Source organism: Rissa tridactyla, chromosome 3 (genome assembly GCF_028500815.1).
Source record: "Rissa tridactyla isolate bRisTri1 chromosome 3, bRisTri1.patW.cur.20221130, whole genome shotgun sequence".
Taxonomy (NCBI): Eukaryota; Metazoa; Chordata; class Aves; order Charadriiformes; family Laridae; genus Rissa; species Rissa tridactyla.
The window spans coordinates 86244125-86266061 of NC_071468.1; the positions used below are offsets into that span (position 1 = coordinate 86244125).

The 21937-nt window shown below is 36.3% G+C and overlaps 1 protein-coding gene across 2 annotated transcripts in view; it reads left to right on the plus strand.

Moving 5' to 3' along the window:
* Window positions 1-21937, plus strand: part of MDN1 (midasin AAA ATPase 1) — a 105012-nt gene that overhangs the window by 6297 nt on the left and 76778 nt on the right. For both annotated transcript variants that reach the window (XM_054196959.1, XM_054196960.1), the window contains exons 3-19: window positions 524-748; window positions 2319-2426; window positions 2506-2698; window positions 4660-4872; window positions 6150-6281; window positions 7789-7892; window positions 9618-9732; window positions 11358-11551; window positions 12595-12676; window positions 13387-13482; window positions 14555-14667; window positions 15224-15372; window positions 15480-15540; window positions 16079-16290; window positions 17735-17838; window positions 18871-19015; window positions 20400-20496. In XM_054196959.1, the coding sequence (XP_054052934.1) occupies window positions 524-748; window positions 2319-2426; window positions 2506-2698; window positions 4660-4872; window positions 6150-6281; window positions 7789-7892; window positions 9618-9732; window positions 11358-11551; window positions 12595-12676; window positions 13387-13482; window positions 14555-14667; window positions 15224-15372; window positions 15480-15540; window positions 16079-16290; window positions 17735-17838; window positions 18871-19015; window positions 20400-20496 (2343 nt within the window). The remainder of the gene's footprint in view (window positions 1-523; window positions 749-2318; window positions 2427-2505; window positions 2699-4659; window positions 4873-6149; window positions 6282-7788; window positions 7893-9617; window positions 9733-11357; window positions 11552-12594; window positions 12677-13386; window positions 13483-14554; window positions 14668-15223; window positions 15373-15479; window positions 15541-16078; window positions 16291-17734; window positions 17839-18870; window positions 19016-20399; window positions 20497-21937) is intronic.

Here is a 21937-nt window from a genome sequence, read left to right on the forward strand (position 1 = left end):
TTCTGAATTGAAAGAATGGTTTAGAAAACACAAATCTTAAACACAGCTCAATTAAAATAAATTGTGTTGTAAGATTTAATGTGACTTTCGTCTTAATGATAATCTTTTCAAAGAAAAGCAAAACAGCTGTCATGAAAATGGCTCACAACCAAAATCTCTGCATTTAAGATTAGAGTTGTAGGCCAGTAGAATACAAAGTTACATAAGTAGGAATCAGTATTACTTTTTCAGTAAACAGGAGCAATCAAAGAGATTTCACCAAAGGCAGTACTGTTTCCCCTTGATAATTAAGTAATGATTTCTAATGAGGTAAAAATATGCATTGTCAGCTGATTGCTGAAGTGGTTGTCTTTCCGAGGTGTGGACAAAGTTAAATATATGCCTTTGTTGTCAGTATACTGTCAGTTACTATCTCAGGACCTCTGTCCTGGTGTTTTTATTAACAGCTGTTTTCCCTTCCTCCGGCTTAGATGTCTGTGTTCCATCTCTCTTTTTTTTTTCTTTTTTTTTTTTTATTCTAAAGATTTGCTTTAAGATATTTTAAGAATACATCACCAGTTTTCCAGAGGCTTTTCCTGGAGAGCTCAGATGCAAACACAGTCCGGTATGGGCGCAGACGAATGAAGTTACGGGACCTCATGGAGGCAGCCTACAGATTTTTACAAAAGGAGCAATCAGTTTTCCGGGAATTATGGGACTGGAGTGTGTGTATTCCACTTCTAAGGAGTCATGACACTTTAGTCCGTTGGTAAGTTAAACCCCCCACATCTCCATTGAAAAGAGGTATCTGTGTCTTGAATTGTATTTAACAATGTTCACATGCAAGTAGAAAAGAATCTTCAAATAATACCAGAAGAATCTGTACCAGTGGTATCTGTACCTGTCCTTCTTACCTGATCTTTTGAAAGTTGTAGTGATCTATCACAGAGTGAAACTCAGACTAGCTCCTAGTCATGATTAAAGCTACAGTCCTGAGAATCTTTTCAAATAACTTCAGTTACCCAAGTTGGATTCATGGGAGGTCGTAAATTTATCACTTCACCTCTACTGTAAACCTGTTGGTGTGTTGCCTGCATTCTAGCATGTTATCCTAGAAAAAAGTAGAGATTAATCTAGTCTCACTCCAACTTATATTACAATGATATATTATACTACTCTACATTGATTACACTATTAATGAGTTGGGTTTTTTCTTTTCTATTGCTTTTATATAGACATCTCAGTCACTGTAAATCTTGACTTATTGAAGCTATGCTTCCGAACTGGCGCCATTGCAGACTTTGCATGTAGTTTTGGGTCAGATGCTTTATGTTAGGTGTCTGCCTGCAGGGCTTCAACCTAGTCATGTGATCTACCTTATTTATGTGAGGAGTAGTAGTATTGATAGTGCCTTTTATTTATTTAAGAAAAGGTCTTTATTTTTTTAAAACATAAATTCAGAGTTATGTTGGTAACATGCAACTTTAAAATAAGATGTATAATTTAGGAAGGACAGGAACAAGAGTGTTGTCAAATCTATCAGCCATTTATGAAGCTCTTCAGGATGACATACACTGAGATAGTCTTAGAAAAAAGAAATAGAATTTCTAATTCATTGACTGGAATTGGTTTACCCGGTGTTCAGCTAATAATCTTAAGTAAATGAATGACCTGACTTTTAAATTTTGTCCTGAACCAATCTTTTTCTGGCAACTGTTCCCCACCCCCCCATCTCCTCCCCCAAGCTCGTTGAAAGCTTTGTTCTTGTAAGGTAAAAACAGTGGTATAATAACTGAAGTGTCTTTTATGGTTTGTATTAAATACCCTTTTGTTGTGAGACAGCTTTGTGTAGTAATTAAGTCAAGACTTGGGAGTTGTCGGCTTGTTTTGGCACTGAGTCTTGAGGTCATTGTGTTAGGTTTATTTTAGAAATAGCATGAGATAGAAAGCAATTTTGAAAGGAAAATGGTAGGAGGAGAAGAAAAAATCAGGCAAAGAATACCTGATTTTCATTGTCTTATATGTTTACCTTAATTTATTTGGGAAAGTGCTCTTTACTATGTATATAGTAAATTATAGCACTATATTCAGTCCTTCAGAGAAAGGTTAGCTAGTTGTTGTATTAATGATGAAGTATGCCATGATAGAAGTGCTTTTCTCAGTTCAGAGCGGTTTCTCTAACCTTAAAGAATGTTAAGCGTAGCACTAAAATAATTTCTATGAAGAAAGTTTTCTGCATGTTTTTACAAACTTGATATTTTGGTTTGCAATTGACAGTTGTCAAACTGAACTTCTTCAGACTATGTTTTGACATGTTTTGTTCTAAATATAACTTTTAGGTATACTTCAAACTGTCTTGCTCTGGTTACATGCATGAATGATGAGCATAAATTATCTTTCCTGAAGAAGATATTCAATCCTGAGGAGCTGATACATTTCAGACTAAAGTAGGAACTTTTAAAATCTTGAACACTTCTTGGTTTTGTTTATGGCTTTCAGTTGAGTTAATAAACATGGATTTCACAGGCTACTAGAAGAATCTCAGCTGCAGAGTGTGGAACAAGCCCTTGTTTTGGCCAATCCGGACTCCTCATTTTGGCAAAAGGAGAAAGAACTGCAATATACACAAGGACATATTGTGTCAGGCGACCTCTCTGCAAATGTAGTAGCTGTATGTGGTGTTGTGCTGCCTCGACTACAGCTTGTTTCTGAAGAGCAGGTATGTAACCCAGGGTTAATTCTGTACCTTTTAAAAATTTATTTTTTGTTAAGAATCCCTAGATGCAGTTAACTGACTTTATTTCCTGCTTAAATAGTGTTGAGATATTACGGGTAACGTGTGTATCTTTTACCTTTCTTGATGTGTACTATAAGCTAGTGTTGCATAATACAGACACTGCAAAGAAGCTCTGCAGTGGAATGAAGCAACGAAGGTGTAGTAGTGTTGTTCATTTTATCTTCATGTGGCGGTTCTTAAGAATATACTACAAAAGAATGTTCAGCCTTACATAGTATCTCCAGTCCAAGTTAGGGTGGTATTACATAGCTGAGTAAAGCCAGGATCTGGCACAGTTGCTTTTGCCTACATGAAGTAGTTTTATGTGCTATACAGACATCTTATAAACAGCCTTTCTGCAAGCATACTATTAGTTCTTCTCTTAAAACAAAAGAAAACAAGGCTGCTGCTTACTCTTCTAGAAGGCAGAAAAAGGGGAGAGGAAGTGAGCAAGAAGTTACCTTCTCCACCGGAATGAAGTGTAATGCAGAATGTAGTGCCTTATAGTTTTAGGAAGTCCATCAAAGGCATAAACATTTTTGAGCAAACAGTATTTAACCTTTTTTCTCTTGAGATGCTGTTCATCTTGAACTGTTCAGGTTTTTCTTTGTAGCTGCAGCCAGTATTCTTGACTGTTTTTATCATTTAGGTACAGTTTTAGTTTTAGCTCTTGGCTGTGTATTTCTATTTAATTTTGCAGTGCTGATCTACAAATGAAGGAGAAAAAAATAAACGAAGACTACCAATGTCCAGAATTTCTTGAGTAGCAGAAGCAAGGAAAGAGGAATTTCCTCCCAAATTCTCCCTCCTCCCCCAACTTACGTAGTTGAATTTGCTATATTCTAGCTTTTTTTGTTTCTTAATAGGATTGAGGCTTGAAAGTATGGCTTGAAATTCATTGCAGCAGGGGAAACTGTAGAGCTGTTTAAGGAAATTCTTACTCCCATGACAGTGTCGCTGCTGCTGCTGTGCTGGCACTAGACCATGCTATAAACTGGATTGCTGAAAGGATAGGGAGGAGACAACTTCCCAAAAGGCATGCTTTTATTTTTTGAATAGCCACAGGTATTTCACTGATCTGGTACACAGTGTAGTTCCAGTTACAGCTGAGGAGGTCTGATGAAGAGGTAGGAGCGAACTGTGAGGGAAAGCAAGTACTCTTTTAAAAACTAGCATTGTTACCAGAGGAGTAAGTGAAAATATATCTGAAAAGAAGATCAAATTTAAATAAAAGACCCTTGTTTCGGTGCAATATGGACTCTGATTTCTTTTCTCTGCATCTTTTGGCAGGAAACCACTAATTTTTGTGCTATATACTGATACATAAGTGACTGTAGGAGAGTCAAAATATATGACACTGTTTAATTACTGTTCGATAAACTATATTAATTGCATTTTGAATAAAATAAAAATGTTACTGAATTTCCCCTTTGTTTTTCATGCACTGATTTTAATGATCTTACGCTTTGGCCTGTGCAGAAAGAAGTAAATAAAACAGTTAATATTCATACTTGCATCATCTGAATCTAACTGCTGTTTGATTTGTCCTGTGATTTGGATCCATTCTGATGACTTAATTTCACTTATGTTGCAAATTGTGTTTGATTGACATGTGTTATGATTGAATAGTTACTATGTCTGTACTGACAACTTAGTGTGAACTCCCTTTGGGAACAAATTGTACATATACTTTATCAAGTGTTTCACCTATAATAGGTTTTTGATGACATCTATTTTAATGTCTGTCACTAAATACAACTTTAGAATCCTTTATTTTATTTGATATGTGTTGACAGATCTACAGGCCAAAATTTTTCTAGTTGTCAGACTTGCTTTCCTAATTGTTCTGTGTTGTACAACCTGTAAAAAACCAATGTAGTAACTTAAATTTTATGTTTGAACAGGAAAATAACACCAGCCATTTTGTTTTGGTTGAATCTGCCTTCACAAATCTTCAAAACCTTGCCATTGCTGTAGCGTATCAGCGTCCTGTTTTATTAGAAGGACCAATAGGATGTGGCAAAACTTCTTTAATTGAGTATTTAGCAGCTGTTACAGGAAGAGTAAAACCTCCTCATATTTTGAAAGTCCAGCTTGGAGATCAAACTGACAGTAAGGTAACTGATGAAATTGGTTTATTGTTGGATGATCAGACATAATTTTTACTTAAAGCATTGACTTAATGTTCTAATAAGATAACGTTTAACTTTCCAAAGCCCTCAACTGTGTAGTATTGGTCTTACTATTGATGAGAATAAAGAAATATGATGAAAGATCAGTGTTAAGCTTCAGTAGGTTTTAAATTCTGTGCATAATTCTGCTGTATCTGTTTCATTCAACTTATGTTTTATCAGGGTTTTTCTATGTGAAAGAACCTGGTTGGTTATTTTTTTTTAATTAAAAAATTTTGATTAGTGATGGAAAAATTATTCTAAAATGACTCAAGCTGGTGCCAAAGGCTGTATGGACACTTTTATTTCGTTTTAAGTGAGCTAATGTCAGTTTAATCTGATCCCAGTTTTTTGTGGTAAAGGTGAGATGAAGTAAGATCCTGCGATGTTGAGGATGTTGTACTTGCATAATAGTGATCTAGCTCTACCTGTAGAGGTAAAACCGGAGGTGAAGATAACTTCACATTCTTCTGGTTTTGCATATATAACTTTTGGGTTTGAATTGATTTATGTTTGGCTCAATTTATATTTAGTTTTCTAAGGTGTTTAGTATCTACCAGAAGTGCTATCTGAAGGTTTTTGTTAGCGTGCATAAATGTTGTCTTTACTTGCATAGACCAGCTGATTTCACTATCTCACAACTGTTCTCCACAATAGTATATTTTCATATACATGAGTAAGATCACCATATTAAGAAAAAGTAATGAAGTTCAAGGTCAAAATAAGTAGTAGTGAAACCATTAACTTAATTATTTAAGGAATGCTTAAATGTGGAAGTTACAACTTTATGGAGAAGCAACGCTTGACTGGTTTTGTATCTCTGAATAACTTGCTTTACAAATTCCTTTTACTAGCTTAGTCGCAGACTTTTCAAAAATGTAAAATAAGGTTCAGTGCAATCCTAGACAGTTTTGTATGTTCTGTTGTTGATTGTTAATTATGATGGCGCAGCTCTGTAAATTCACTTCCAATTACCTGGTTCATTTTAATTACTATGTTTCCATTAGATAACCATAGATGTGGAGGGGTTAAACTTTTTCTTTTTTTCCTTAATTAAAAAAAATTAATGCTGGGCACAGATTACCAGATGGATTGTTTAGTAATGTGGAAGCTAAGTAAGTGTTACTTGTATACCAACTTTGGCCATTTTTCTAAGTTTTTACTCTGAGATTTTAAGGGATGTAATGAACAGGTCTCTAATTTACTGATTGTTTCCGTCATAGACGCTGCTTGGTATGTATCGTTGTACAGATGTACCAGGGGAGTTTGTATGGCAACCTGGAACCTTGACACAAGCTGTTACCAAAGGTCATTGGATACTTCTGGAGGATATTGATTACGCGCCTCTAGATGTGGTATGTAGGTTTGTGTTTGCTGTAAGGTACTGGTCTTAAGGCCTGTACTAGCAATTTTTGGAGTCTAATCAACGTGAGTTCTGTAGCAGCATGCTGAAAATACTCTCCCTTTAAAAGGGGTTAGAAAGAATTAACCTGCCTGACTTCGTTCACATATTAGCATGCGACATTAGTTTTTGTCCTTGTTTTAGAGTAGTCATGACACTGCCACTGATGTCAGATTTCACTCTGAAGATTTGAATTGACACTGATTATGAGCTGTGTGTCTTTTAAATCATGTGTTAATATTTGAAAACAAATGTAGCCCCAAACACCACAGAATATCACCACTGTATTAGAGTGGTGCTGTTAATAAGATTTTATTATTTTTTTTTTTTTAGTATTTTGGTGTATGTCTTTTTGGTTTTGTTCTTTTTTCTTACACGTTTCTTACCTCTGGCTTGGATATTAAAAATGCCTTGTTACATTAAGCAGTATAGGTTTTAACAGCTCTCCTATTTTCAGCTCCAGAACGACTAGTTAGACTGTCATCCTTCCCTTTTGAAGTAATGGCTGCTGAAAGCATGTCTTCTGCAAGAACAACATCGTAGAGATGTTTTGCTATATAGGCCTGCTGGACATTCTGCAGATAGCTGTTCTCCTTCATATCCGTTCTGCAAAACATCCTTTGCGTGGCTAAATAACCTGACAGCTTGTTTATTGAGTTCTAGGCCTCTAAAATATAGGGAATTTATAAGAAAGCCAAGAAATACTGCTTGTGTATACTAGATGGTTTTTCACTGACGGAGGGTCATGCCCTTAGTTGCTTCTGTGGACTCAGCTCTCAGCTTGTTGCAGTCATCATAAACATGCCCTGAGTAGTATCCTGCATTCATCTCTCCCTTTCTTCAAGTCCTCCCTGCAGGCATCCTGCCTCCTTTCTCCACATCAAAGTCTCCATCCTTACTTCCCTCTGTGCTGAGGGATCGTTGTGGGTCCTACCTCCCTTTTTTCCTTCCACCATTATTACTATCCTTCTGCGTGGAAGGTTAGATCTTTGAATAGATACCAAATTCTCCTGGGGGTAGCAGAGTATACACTGAAAAATGTTGATGTTGGAGAATGACATCTTTGAGATGCAGCTCATCTTAGTTCAGGCAGATAAAGAAAATAAGGCTTCTGATGCGAAAGTGTCTAATAATTCATTTGACAATTCAAAGTAAATAGTTTTGATTTGGACTTGCAGTGTAAAGGCCGTTGTTTCCATTCTCTTATCATTAAATCTGGATACAAAAGAAAGAAGACAGGTAAACATTACACCTATGACTTCCACTGCTGATTAAAATTACATTTGCAATTCCTGCTAGCATCACTTGGAAGCGCAATCTGTGGGAACAGCAGTTGCTGGCAATATGGTGCTCAGTGGAAGTGCTCTAGCATCTGAAGTGTGAAATGAGTGTGGATGGGTGTGCTGTCTGTTACAGTTTCACAAAAAAGAAAGTTTTATAAATTTTCTCTTTTTCTCCAGATCTCTGTGCTGATTCCTCTTTTGGAAAAAAAAGAGTTGCTGATTCCTGGTCGTGGTGACTGTTTAAAAGTAGCATCGGGATTCCAGTTTTTTGCAACCAGGAGGTAGGCTTGTAAAGTTAAATTAGGTTAAAAGCATGGATATCTTATTTTTAAGATAAAGAGAGAAAATGCAAGGTACTTGGGCGGGAGTATTTTAGCAATTTCCAATTAACAAGTGATAGAAGCTATAGAAGTTGTGTAAGGATTTTTTTTGCTTTAGAGCAGCCTTATATTACTACTAGGTGAATCCAGTCTTTGTACAGAAAGGTCACTTCAACAAGGCTGAAGGAATGAAACTTGCCAGGGGAAACCCTACAAAACCAAGCTCTTGCCAAAACAAAATACCACTCAGCAATTACTGTGTGAAGAAGGTTTATGATTGATATTCACAAGGTATCTTAAACTTGCTAGTTTTAACAGCATCCGTGTAAATTGTTTCTTAGTTTTGCTGATCTTGGAGTAGTTGGTAGTCTAACTATTGAATGATTAGTTTTGGGGTTGTTTTGTTTTTTTTTTATTCCACTCCTTGAGCAGTTGTATACATGTTCCCTAGAAGATTTTTTTTTTGAGTTTCATGAATAATTTAAGTGAACCCTGCATCTATAATAAGATAAAGTTACTTTATTTTGGAATCATGAAAAAAGAAATAGAAAGAAAAATTTTTAAGGAAATCTGATTTGTGAAAGTCTTGTGACAATATAGACATTTGTAATGTTTTCTAACTAGAAAAAGATTTAAGGTACTCTTCCTGACACTTTCACTGTTGTAATGGCTCATGCATCAGATGTTGGAATGTCTTCTTGTATATTAAGACATAATATTCTATCAAGATTAAAGGTTAGGATATCTAGAAGGGAAATAGTTACATGGTTTTCAAATTATTAGTAGTTTACTTCAAAGCCTTTAACAAATTTTCCTGGTTTTGTCTTCCTTCCACAAACTTGGTTTTGTTTTTTAATTATATTTCTCTGATCTATTTTTCTGGTATTGAGTCTTTTGGATTCAACTCTCTTTTGGTGGCCTCATTTAATCAGATTTTCTTCTGTATTTTTGGTCAACAGTTTGTATAGCAGCAAATTATAGTTTCCAGAGCAGATTCAGTAAGTCTGTTGCAGTTTCCAGCTGTGGAATAATACCAAGAAAAACCCAACAACAACCAACCAAACAAAACACCAGGAAAAAAAAAACCCAAGCCACAAGCTGATTTATCAAATGCTTTGCAGGTGCAAGACTGCTCCCACAGTGGGTATATCGCATGGCTACATAGTTATTTGTGCAGGAAAAAAAAAAATCCAAAACAGAACAATATATATAATGGAAAAGACCGTGAGCCTGAAGAATGAGGGGGAAAAAAAATCAGGAAGGACTGGAGGGGACAGGGGCTGGAGATGCTTTTCCTGCATATCTGCAATACAGCACAGATCATTTAGGATCCGTGGAAGATACTTCCCAGGCCACTTTTGTCAGGTTCCTCCCTTCATAAAGGATTCTGTATGTTGCTTCTGGTAGACTTAACTCTTTGTCAGTTGTCTTTCTGCAAGTATCTCTAAGGAGATCTTGCAATACATGGGGAAAAACATTGAGAAAAGATCAGGTAATTTGAAAAGCAGAGATAGGCAAGGTAGGTTACGTGACAGTACAGTGACAAACAGTGGGTGATCTGTGCACGCACATTATACTGTAGCAGCGATATGTAAAATGTTCTTTGATGCACAGGAACGCACTGAAAATGTTGAATTCTTCAGCAAGACACAATATACCGTGTTTCTTCATGTTGTTTTGATTTAGGATATTCAGTTGTGGTGGAGGTTGGTACAGACAGCAGAGCAGCCACGCTGCTCTTTTGGACAAATATTGGACCAAAATACATCTGGATAACATGAGCAAAGGAGAACTCAAGGAGGTATTATGTTGCTTTATTGTGGCTTGTGAATAATTGTTTCAATTAAGGGTAATAAATGTTTTTCAGTAATAAATTTGATCCTTATTATTATCTCCAATATACCCTTATTGTTTTAGATTTATCCTGCCGATTTTGAAGTAAATGGGCACTTTGTCAGGAAAATTTGAAGTGCATTGGACAAAGATTCATGGAACTTGCTGTGGCAAACACAGTTCTGCTTTGAATGGGTCTAAGAATCAAATTACTTTGCCATTTTGTAGCTGACAGATACGTAAAAACAGAGGGAAAAAGAAAAAAAAGTTGGGTTTACTCTAATTCTGAGTTCTAAGCTTTGAGGTTAAAAGTAGTTGGTCAGTTACCAACTACAAATAACTGTCTCTATTGACATCTTTTGTTAGGGAATCTCTAGGGAATGTTTGCTTTGTGTAGTCCTTCAAAAAATTAAAGGAGCCCAGGGCTAAAATGAAAATAGAATTCTCTAGGGATTCTCCTTGTGATACAGAGCTCAGAATAGGATCTGATTTCAAAAGAGCCTTGCCTAAGGGAAAAGGGGCTGAATAGTCTTGAGCAGAAGAATTTTCTGAATTTTCTAGAATGAAGAAGGTAGTTTTTTGATAAGATTTATTCACTCCTTGGAGCCCATTCAGCGGCCAGCGCAGTTACGGGTGACCTTAAATATCTGTGGTTTTCTGTTTTGATATTTGTCAGTTAATTGTTAGGAAAGGAACAAGAACAGCACTTACTTCATACTTGTAGATTTTGTTGTACTCACTATTGTAGTAGTAAAAAAGGCTGTGTGGCTGAACTGATGTCGAAGATGACCTCCAGAAAGGACCAGTATTCAAGTAAAGCTTGGCTGTTAAAACCTTAAGAAAAAAGGAAGCTTCAGTGCTCAGTGTGTCACTTACCACTAGGTTCTTCTGGTTCTTTTTTGTAACTTTGTAGCTCAAGTCACAAAAATAAATCAATCAAACACTGTGTAGTAGTAGACGAAGAGACAGTGGTAGAAGACACCCAATTGCATGTCTTGAAAATAGACTGATGATGTTCTCGTTAATCTTAAAAGTCAGTTTGGCAGGGTGGGACCAGTCTTTCTGGCCCATATCTGTGAAAAGCTTATTTTGGGAAGCAATAATTTTGGTTGGCAAGCTTTAGTGGAGAGAACTGAGCTGAAAGGAAATTAGAGAAGAAAAATTATCCCCTTAATGTGTCTTTGTCAGCACAGTGAATAGATAACTTGAATACTCAAAAAAATTCAGTCATTCAAAGAAGGACAGGAGGTAAGAACTTTTGTTATCAGTTGTAAAGTTGTATGATCGTGATTTGAGTTTAGATTAGGGTTGAATGTAGCTTTTGTTCTTCCTGTTGGTATTTGTGCAAATCTATTAAATGAATTGGAGTACAGTTGAATTGGCAAAATTATTTTTTGGCATCTACACTGATATCATACAAGTCACAATGACTTGTTTTCTTCAGATGAAAGATTCCAAGAGAGCAGGTTTGTGCAGCATGCTAGCTTGAGTATCTATTGAAGTGTATCCTATTAAAATTTGGGGGGGCTCGTGGTTTCTTTCTGATGCAAAAGGGTTTTTTTTGTTTTGAGGTTTTTAATTTTTTTCTTTCAGGTTCTTCAAAGGAAATACCCCAACCTTGCTCTTGTAACTGATCATTTGCTAGACATTTACATTCACCTTACAGGAGACAAGTATCAGGCATCAGAAAACAGCACTTCTGGCTCCAGGCACATACCAGAAGATTCATCAGAATCAAGATCAGAAAATAAGAAACCAAATCTGGAAGGACGAGAACTATCTCTAAGGTTGTCTTTTTTTATATGTTTATTAGGAGGAAATTTAGTTAGCTACCTGGAGAGATAGATGTGTTTACCTTTGTTATTTTTCTTAATTTTTTAAAAACAGTTTTAATTAAACTGGAATTTCATAAGAAATTGGAAAAATCCACTTTTCATTATAAAATAATGATTAAGATATTTTTTAAAAAATCTTGATCTGAATTTTTTTAAGACTTCCTATTTGCTATAACTTCATTTTTTTGAGGAAAAAGTGTGGGTTTCGTTATATGTGTTGGTGAGCTATATGGATTACTTCTCAATTAATTTTAACACAAAATATCAGATCCAGTTAAGAACTGTTGACTGAATTGTAGCGTATAATGTTCTCATGCTAGCCAGTAGATAATGTTTTAAGCAATATATTTGCTTACCTAGATAATTTTGTATTAGACCCTCACAGCATCCTAACTAACAGATGACTGAAAATAACCAGATCTGTAGTGTACTATTAATTTTAGAATTTTTATGATAAAATGCATCTCAATGTTCAATTAGTTCTTCCTGTCATACCAAATGTCAGTTCTACTCATGTGGAATTTCTGTAACCAGTAGTGCTTTGTGAATTGGTCAGTAAATACTAGGTGTGGGTAGTACCTCGTATTTTTGTGAAGTTGTTTTTCTAGAATTAATGCTTCCTTTTCTTGCCTTTCGGAAGATTTTGTTGTGGATAAGGAATCGGTATCTTCAAAAAATAGGGGGTTTTTACCTTTCTGGATGAAAAACTTGCTGCTTTTCATTTTTTTTTCAATTTCATATTTACTTTATGGTTTAATGGAGTGTGTATTATCTATTTCTAAGCAACGTATCTGAAAGCAACACTGTTAGTCTTTATGTGCTCAGCTACTCTTTAGAATTAGGATCAGATTTATATGTGTCTTCCTGTGTACAACTAGCACAACAACTAAATGTGCAATTGTTGGAAGACGACATAATGACCTAGCCTGAACATGAAAGAAGGTGCTGTGTGTTTTGTCTTCGTTGTATCAAATCTTTTTGTTTTTTCTTTTTAGAGACTTACTTAATTGGTGCAGCAGGATTGCTTACAACTTCAACAGTAATTCTTCAACCACAGCAGTGAATATTTTTCAGGAGGTGCGGTAAGACTTGATCCAGAAATTATTACCCAAATTCTAGTATTGTCTCACAAATGTGAAAATACTCAATTTGGGAATGTGAGATGGAAATTTATGTATAGTTTTATCTGAAGCAATTGGATCATAGTTGGAATGTTTGTGATCTGTCAACTGGGGACTTTCCTTACTACTAAGAAAACTGTTTGCAGTAATGTGCCAAAAGCCAGTTCAGGCTTACTACTGTCGTACAAGTAGAATGCTGCAGCATAATTTTAACTGGTATGAGGTGGGATTGCGTGTGTCTGAGAGTAAATGTTTTAAGATCTTTCCTTTTTCTTGTAATATGAGGCTTCTTTCTTACTTTCCTATGCATCAATTCATATTCCAGAGCTGGAATTTTTCAAGTGTGCATCAGTCAGAGGTAGTTTTATGACGTGAGATCTTACAACATTACTTCATCTCCATTTTGGTCCATTCATCTAAAAATAGCTTCTGTGACTGGACATTGAAAAGCTTTTACTTTCAGTAGAAACCCACTACATCACAGAGTTTAGAAGTTCTTATTACACCCTTTTGAACTCCATTGTTTGACTCTATCTGTGGACAGTGAAATAATTTTATGTACCATGGCTGGATTGGAGTCAGGCTCGTGTAAATTAAGGTGGTCCTTGTCAGCTCATATCACACAGAATTTGTATTGAAGAAGCTGTTTTATTTTCCCCTTGACAGGCATTGGACTGTTTCACAGCTATGCTGTCCAACCAAGGGAGCAGACAGAAAATGGCAAAAGTTATTGGAAGTAAATTAAACATTTCCAAGAAAAAGGTATGTTGAGCTATAATTAATATGTTGTCTATTGATAATATTCTATAACTTGCAATCTTTCTAGTGATTAATTTAAATGTGTTCTGCTGTTTTTCTTAAAAATTATGCTTACCTCTTTGTCCCAAACACTTTTTTTGTTCTCTGTACTATCCCAGCGTCTATGTTTTTATCCTGTTTTATTTTCAGCTGCACTTTTTTTCTCTGAATGCTACAGTGAACCTGTTCCAGAGCAGGTTGCAAATGGCGTCATCATGCAAAAGAAGGATCACACAGCTGGAACAGCACAGTTGTCTAAGCACATAATACTGCTAGATGCACAGAATAGTGAAGAATGTGTTTTTTCTTTGGTGGTTACAGTGAATTTTAATCAACTTAAAGACATTGGAGAGAAACATAATCTTCTTTACTACTTGTTCTGTAATCATCGATACCCAAATCAAGTACCTCTCTAGAGGCTAGTAACTCTCTATAAGTTAATAGCGTGTGATATAAATGGCTGAGTTAAACTAAATCATTACTTTGTCAGCTATTTCTGACTATGGTAGTTTGATTGCAAAGAAAATTCCCTCCTTTGTTACTTCAAGATGAAAAAACTTGCCAGCTGGGTGGACAGATGGATCCCTGAAACTTCTATGGATTTTTCTGTTTGTCCTTCTTTTGTATTATTTCAATACAGGAGTGTATTATGTGCTGCTAATGGCAAAATATCCTTGTTTACACCGAGGTATTCACCAATCTTTTTTGAAGGGAGGTAGGTTTTTTATTATTAAAGATAACTGTTCCCAGGTTCAAGTTTATGTAGTTGAACTACCATGGAAGTAGGTGAAGTAGAAATATAATGGCATAGACCCGTTACCAGGTTGTTAAATGGAAAGTCGTTGTTTGTACAGACAATAACACTTTTGAGGTCCATCAGTATTTTAGGTGGTAAGTATGTAAAACCTGCAAAATATTAAATCTTACAATGAAAAATTAGCTTGCTGCAAAGTAATACTGGTAGCGTATGACGGGTGTTCTTAGCGTGATGTTGTAGGCAACATTAGTATTGGAAATGTTGATGCTTTCTTCACAGGTGGAGTTCTTTTGTGAACTCTATAAACCGGAAATTCTAATACGGGAACAAGAAGTCTCTGTCGGAAGAGTGCATCTCATGAAGAAACAAACCCAGGCTCTCACTGTACAAAGGTAGAATATCTTGTAATTTCCATGAGAATCGAAATATTTTGTGGTGGAATAGAACAGATTGCAAGTCACAGGATTAAAAAAATAAAAATTGGATATTCTCAGTCTAATGAAAGGAACGTGATGAGTTCTTTCTCTTGTGACCTGAGCTTTTCCTTGTGTATCTTTAAGACTGTCTGCATCATACTTCTGGCAGCCAAAGCATGGAACTCTTCAGCTTCTTTTGAACTAGAGTTTCTTCAAAACAGTGTGCATCCATAGCTGTTACAATAAGATTTTGATGGATCTATCTTTGTAAAGAGATATTTTTGTAGTATGTGGCTTTAACTCCACTGGGCAGGAAGTTCTTTGGAAACCCTGAATGTCTAGATTGTATCTTGAAATTCAAAAGTATCTTATAAGGGTATCTTGGAACAAAGTTTTCCAAACCTATATTTTTAATTAAAAAAATCCTAAATTCAACTACTTCTCAAAAAAAAAAAAAAAAAAAAGAAAAGGTAAAATGGAAATGAACTCCTTGATAAATCTTGGGTTTGAGTTGCTTCCTCTGTTTTTCCAGATCAAAACAAACCTTTGCTGCCACACGGCCATCTGCAGTATTGATTGAACAGCTTGCAGTTTGTGTTGACAAAGGAGAGCCTGTGCTTTTGGTTGGTGAAACAGGAACTGGCAAAACCTCAACTGTTCAGTACCTTGCTCATATTACAGGTAAATAAAGTGTGAAGGCTGTGACTTACATGAAGATGATCTAATAAACAACAAACAAACAAAAAAACCCCCCATAAATCGATGGTGCTTTCTGTTTCTGTTTCAAGGACACCATTTGAGGGTTATCAACATGAACCAACAAAGTGACACAGCAGATCTATTAGGGGGGTGAGTCACTGATTACTGTTTTGTCTGTTCTACATAACAAATTGGTAGTATCAGAACAAGCTTCTAACGCAAGTACAGTTGTGTCAACTGTTTTTAGGCCCGTATCTGTTTCATAGTAGCATAAATGTCTCAAACATGTTTGCATGCAGAAACCTTCTTGTCCTTGCTGAAGAACAGAGGCTGTTTCAGTAAATTCTGTGCACATTTCTGTGTGATGGAGTCATTTAAAAGCACAACCCAGTGACTCTTTAGAAATGGCTAAGCTGTTCAATATAAATACGACATAATATTCACTGGACGTACTGGTTGGTAGTAGTAAAAATATTTTTCTTATCAGGGTGGTCCTGTCTTTATAAAATTGCCTTGTGAGTTGCATTTAAATATGTGCAATTTTACTTTGCTCATTAGTTGAGTAAAAAACTATGGAAACCCAGGTTTCTTCATGGACAATATTGTTTTTTCAGTAACAGTTTTTGTTAGTTCACAGATGCTAGTTCCTGTGTCACAAATAAGTAATTACTCTTTTGCTTCTCTTCAGTTACAAGCCTGTGGATAACAAGCTGATCTGGCTACCTCTTCGAGAGTCTTTTGAAGAACTCTTCTCTCAGACATTTTCTAGAAAGAAAAATCAGACGTTTTTGGGACATATCCAGACCTGCTACAGGCAGAAACGTTGGCATGATCTGCTAAAACTAATGCAGCATATTCATAAATCTGCTGTCAATAAGGAAGCAAAAGAAAATGCATCTGGTGAGAATTCATACTGATCAAACACACATCATTAGCGGTGAACCATTGCAGAGCAGATAAACAGTAGTTAATTTTTTGTTTGTTGATATTTTTTTGGGGGGGTAGTTACGGTGGGTTGTTTTTGTTTGGGTTGTTTTTTTCATCCCTCTATTACTTCCTTCTTCTGGTTTTGAAAAATGCAATCTATGTCTACAAGATAATATTCAAAATACTGTTAGCATGGGGTTTGTTTCTTTCTAATCCGTCACTGTTGGTAGCTATGTCTGATAGAGTGAAGGTTTATTTGTCTGACCTATGGTGCCCTTGACATCTCATCTCCACTCAGCACTTGTTTGCTGTGTTGATGAACAGTCCTAGTTTTCTGTGTGGCAGTCTTCCATATGAATGTATTCATACTTTCAGTCCTGGAACCTCATTGGGTCTCACAAATATATCCTATTTTAGAAACAAAGCAAAACACAACAACAACAAAACCCCCAAATCCAAAGTAATAGCTCTCTTAAGGTAGTAATGACTTTAAAAGCTTGCTCAGAGCTTTCCGATAACTTTGGTTTCGCTGTCAGTGATGCTGACTTGCATAGTTCTTTACTTTGATTCATTGTGGTTTTGCCTCCAAATAAATGTTTTTCTTCTTTTAAACTTCACAACCCATTTGGGACAGAGGCAGTATTAATACTTCGTCTTGTGTGAAGTGGTTTCTGGTTCTTGACCTGCTGAACAAGTGAAGTTGTAGCTTTCATTCAGTATGGGCCAAGTAAACTTAACTATGAACCTTGTCTTCCCTCTTCTTCTGAATATGCAGATATTAAAATAAATGCCCACAAATGTAAAAAAAGATGAGGTTTTAAAGACCACTTGTAGCAAGTATTGACAATCCTAAAATAAAGACAAGCTGAAATCTGTAGCTTGCAACGCTAGTAGCTTAAGTCGTGATGCTGCATATACCTCCTCACGCTGTGACTTTAAACAAATAACTGAAATAAGTGCAATATTCAATAATGTCATAACTGTTAAGCAACAGTGTTTTAACTGATACTGGATTGTGCATTGTTAACCTGTTCTGTCATAAGGTTTGTAAATTTGGATTTATTTTTCTGAGATGCCTCTTTCTGTCTCTGGAAATTGGAGAGTGCTAACAGTCATACTGGAACCAAGTGCAGCATAGGTATTTGTGCCTAAGCTAGGACATGCTGGAATGAATAGCAAGTTACCTGTAGCCATATGTCAATAGTGTTCAGCTAAATTAAAACAAACAAACAAAACCAAAAACCAAACAGCAAAATATAATATATTTTTTTTTAAATTGATGTCATCTGTAGAACTTCAACGTTTTCATTGCTCAGCCAAGCTTAGTCTTGTATCTCTATGCTTGAAACAGCTTGATTAAAATACTCTTGTTAAACATTTTTGTGCTATTGTTCTGTGCTATTTGTTTTGCTTATAGACTCACCACTGAAGGAAAAGTGGGAGGCATTTGGTCTGAAACTGAATCATGCTCATCAACAGATGAAAATGACAGAAAATGCTCTTCTCTTTGCATTTGTTGAGGTATTTAGAGATTTGCATTTTGATGCTAGGAAGAATAAGGAGGAGCATTTAAAAGGCTTTTCCATCAGTATTATATAAATAACTTCCTGGCAAGAATCTTGCTGTGAAGTAGAACTTGTTCCATCATAACTCTGGAACGAAGTGTGCTGCTGCAAGGAGGTGGTGGTTAGATGGGGGGTGGGAGAATGTTTTGTGGTAACACATTAATTCAGTGCTGTATGGTAGGAATTAGGACTGGTATGGTAAAAGATTATCAGCAGTATGTCGTATCATCTTTTCAAGCGTATGACATTAGAAAACACATCTTGACCAATCTCTAGTAGGACGTGCTCCTGCTTGAGGTTTCCCGCGAAGGATATAATATTAGGAATCTATGCTGTTTATCTAGAAGTGATTTTTTTTTTTTCCAAATGTTTCAAACCCATGGTATGATATTCTAATGACAGTAAGCGTGACTAGGGGAAACTGTGATGTATGGTTTATGCATGTTTATTCCTTGTCACCCTGTTAGTCTGACTATATACTCTCAAATTTTATGTAAAATTTGTAAAAGTGTTGGCCAGTCGTCTTTCTAACAAATGACCATATAAGTAGTTGAAGAACCTTTGACTTAAGTATAGTTTTAATTAATAAGTTATAATTCCCGGAGGAACATAATATTGCATCTGTCTTTGTTTGGATTTCTTTAGATTAACTGCCTTTATTCTCATAGTGGTATCAGTGAAGTTTATGCACCACAGTGATGAGCATCACTCACAGGCAGCATTGCACAAATAAGGGGGCTTAATTGTGTTATATCTGAACCAATTAAAATGGTAGCTGATAATGGTGATAACTGTCTGACTTCTGTGACTTGCGAAATAATTGCTGTTATTGAGGGAGAGCAGTAAAATTGCTATTGCTGTAAAAGGTCTGGAATTGCTATTTTTCTAATCAACCCATAGACTGCAAAACAAGTATTTCCAGTATACAGATGCTGTAGTTGTTATATCGCTGCTGTTGACATGATTAACAAATTGATCTTATTTTTAGGGTACTCTGGCACAAGCAGTCAAAAAAGGAGAGTGGATTTTATTGGATGAGATTAACTTGGCTGCAGCAGAGACTTTAGAGTGCCTGAGTGGTTTATTGGAAGGATCATCTGGGTCACTGGTATTACTAGACAGAGGAGACACAGGTACTATTTCTGTGCTTGCTTATGCTGTATCTTGCAATCCAGTTAGTTGAATTACCTATCTTAAGTGACTCAATATAAGTTGAGAGCATTTACTGTTAAAATGAATGTGTGCAGAAGAGAATAATGTGTTCTCTCTAGACTTCATACTTGTATGCAAGAAGTGGGAGTTTTAAGTCAATGTGGCTCAGGAGATTTCAGCATGCAGAGATTGTTGTAACTTCTGTCGCTTTGGATTCTACAAGGAGAATCTCTCTCTAGTGGCTTTAGTAAGCATTGCTGTCTTTCAGGACTATTCAGGGAGTGTCATTATTTTATTTTTTTTATAAAGTTGTGGTAGCTCGACAGCTAAGGGCATGGGACGTCAGGTTTAGTTGCTGCTGTAGTAATTGTCTTTCACTGATCCTGAGAATATATTTGTTCTCCAGCTAGAAATACATAGACAAGGCCTTTGATTTTTCTGAGTCCTTGTGGGTTGACCCAGCTAAGCACCTATACTGCTACTTACTCTTTCCACTCCAGCACCCCCCCCAGCAGTGTGGGGGAGAGATTAGGAAGAGTAAAAGCCAGAAAAGTCATGTGAAACAAGTGATGCAAAGGCAGTCACTAGCCAGCTCCCACAAGCACACCAAAGTCCAGCCAGTCTCTCAGGAACAGCCACCTTGGAAGACAAAAATTACTATCTGCCTCTTCCTTTACCCCAGTTTTTATTGCTGAGCATGAAGTTATATAGTAGGGAATATCACTTTGGCCAGTTTAGGTCAGCTGTCCCAACAGTGTCCTCTCCCAACTTTTTGCACACTCCCAGTTAAGTCCCTTGGGGAAGGAGGGCAGAGTGAGGAAAAAGAGAAAGACTTGATGCTGTGCCAGCAATAGCCAAAACATTTGGTGTGTTCTCAACATCACCACAGAGGCTGCCGTGAAGAAAGTTAATTCTATCCCAGCCAGACCCAGTACACATCTAAAGGTAAAAAATGCAATTGGTGAATATTGTTTCTGGAACTACAGGTAGAGACAAACGTTGTATGAGCTTCCTAGGCTGGGTTTTCTTCCTGGCTGAGGGAGCACTGGCCATTCTTCTGAAAGAGACAAAAGGAGTTCCAAGTTTAGAGGCTTATATAATTCTTGAAATGTTTTGTGTTGTTAAAACATCCTGTTAAGCACAAATAAAAGTCAGGGTTTCACTTGGCTGTGGCTGTTGTAAAGATGCAGACATACTTCTGATAAAATTACATGGGCTTATTCTCTGAAAACTTTTCACCCTAGCATTTCAAGAAAATGTAGTAGAAGAAAAGAGAAACAGTCTTAGAGGAAGAATACCTCATTTAACATAATAAGTATCCTGAGTTTAACATTAGCCTGTATCTCTAATTTCTTTTTCATTTAGAGCCTCTTGTCCGTCACCCTGATTTTCGCTTGTTTGCATGCATGAATCCAGCTACAGATGTTGGAAAGAGAAATCTTCCTACAGGAATAAGAAACAGGTAGGAAATAATGATTCTGTGACAAAATACTTAGTTGCTTTCTTTTTCAGAGTTTAACTAGCTTCATGAGTTGACACAGTGAAGAATGGCTTATTTGAAGCCTGAGGATATAAATCTGAACTCAAATTAACTTCCTGAGAGAGGTGCTTTCCACATCATGGGGAAGGCTTTTCATGAAATAGCATCAGGAAAATACTTCTGTGAAGTTGCTGAGCAGTAGTGGTCTAGCAGTAGTGTAGAATGTTGTCACTGGGGGCAGGGGAATGATCATTCTTTACAATTGAACTGTCAGTGCCTGGAAATGCCAGTGCAGCAGTTTATGTTCCTGGTGGGTGTAATAAAGACAAGTGCTTTGTGTCTGTCTAGCAGCCTTTCTCTTGATGACTCAGAAGTGTTGATGATCCTTGCAAAAAGCTGTATATCCAGCCTTCTTTACTCAGAAGGAAGGTGGTTTGCATGGGTGGAACAGATGTATGATGATCGAAGTATTTGATGTGTGATCTTCAAGTGTTTAAGCTGTGGCCAGGAAATTGGAGTTGTGGCAGATCTATTCTTCTGTACCACCGGTTCCTGAATGCAAAGATCTGCTTGTACTTAATGACATTTCCCTCATGAATGCCAAAAGCCGTGCATGTCATCCCTTATCAGGTTCATAAACACTGTGCAAAGCTGTAAAGATTCACTTACTATATGTAACTAGTCATTCGCAGTTATTAGTGGCAAAGTAAGGTTTTATTGCTATTAGCTTTCCTTGCTTAGTAGTGAAAGAAAATAAAGTGAGGAAACTTCAGCTTGTTAAGTTTGAATGAACTTATATTTGCATTTGTCAAAAATATCCACCCCTCTGAAGTTAATATTATTGGTCTTGTTGTATTGGATTTGCTGTGGTGTGTCCTGAGCCATTATTTGCAGTTGTAATGCACAGTATAGAAGGGCTGCAGACTTGTATTCAACTCCTGATGTAAATACACTGGACTAACTAACGGTTAGAAAATATGCTCATTAACTAGAGCTGTCAGTGTAGTCTACTAAATGCGAAACACACTGTATTTAAAGATGCTCAGAACTTCACCGAGTACATGTTTTGCTGCTAGTCTTCCTTTGCTTACTATCAAATTTTCTCATTTTATTATTGCTGAGCTGCATGTTTGTAAAAGTAGAAACAATCTGGATATGCTAGTACTGGATATGCTAGTCAAAACAAAATTAGAATGGGTGATCTCATAAGTGTCCACTTCTTAAAATAGACATCATTAAAGAGTACGCTTTGAAAAGTGCTCCTGTTGTGTCAGTGTTTGGGCTGTAACGTTTGGATATCTCCTGCAAATTGTTTAAAATTTCAGTTTTAAAAATAGCATCCCATAGTTAATTTTCAGTCTACTAGGTTGAAATAATTCAGATAAATTATTTAAAAATAAGGTATTGCTAGTAATTTCTTTGT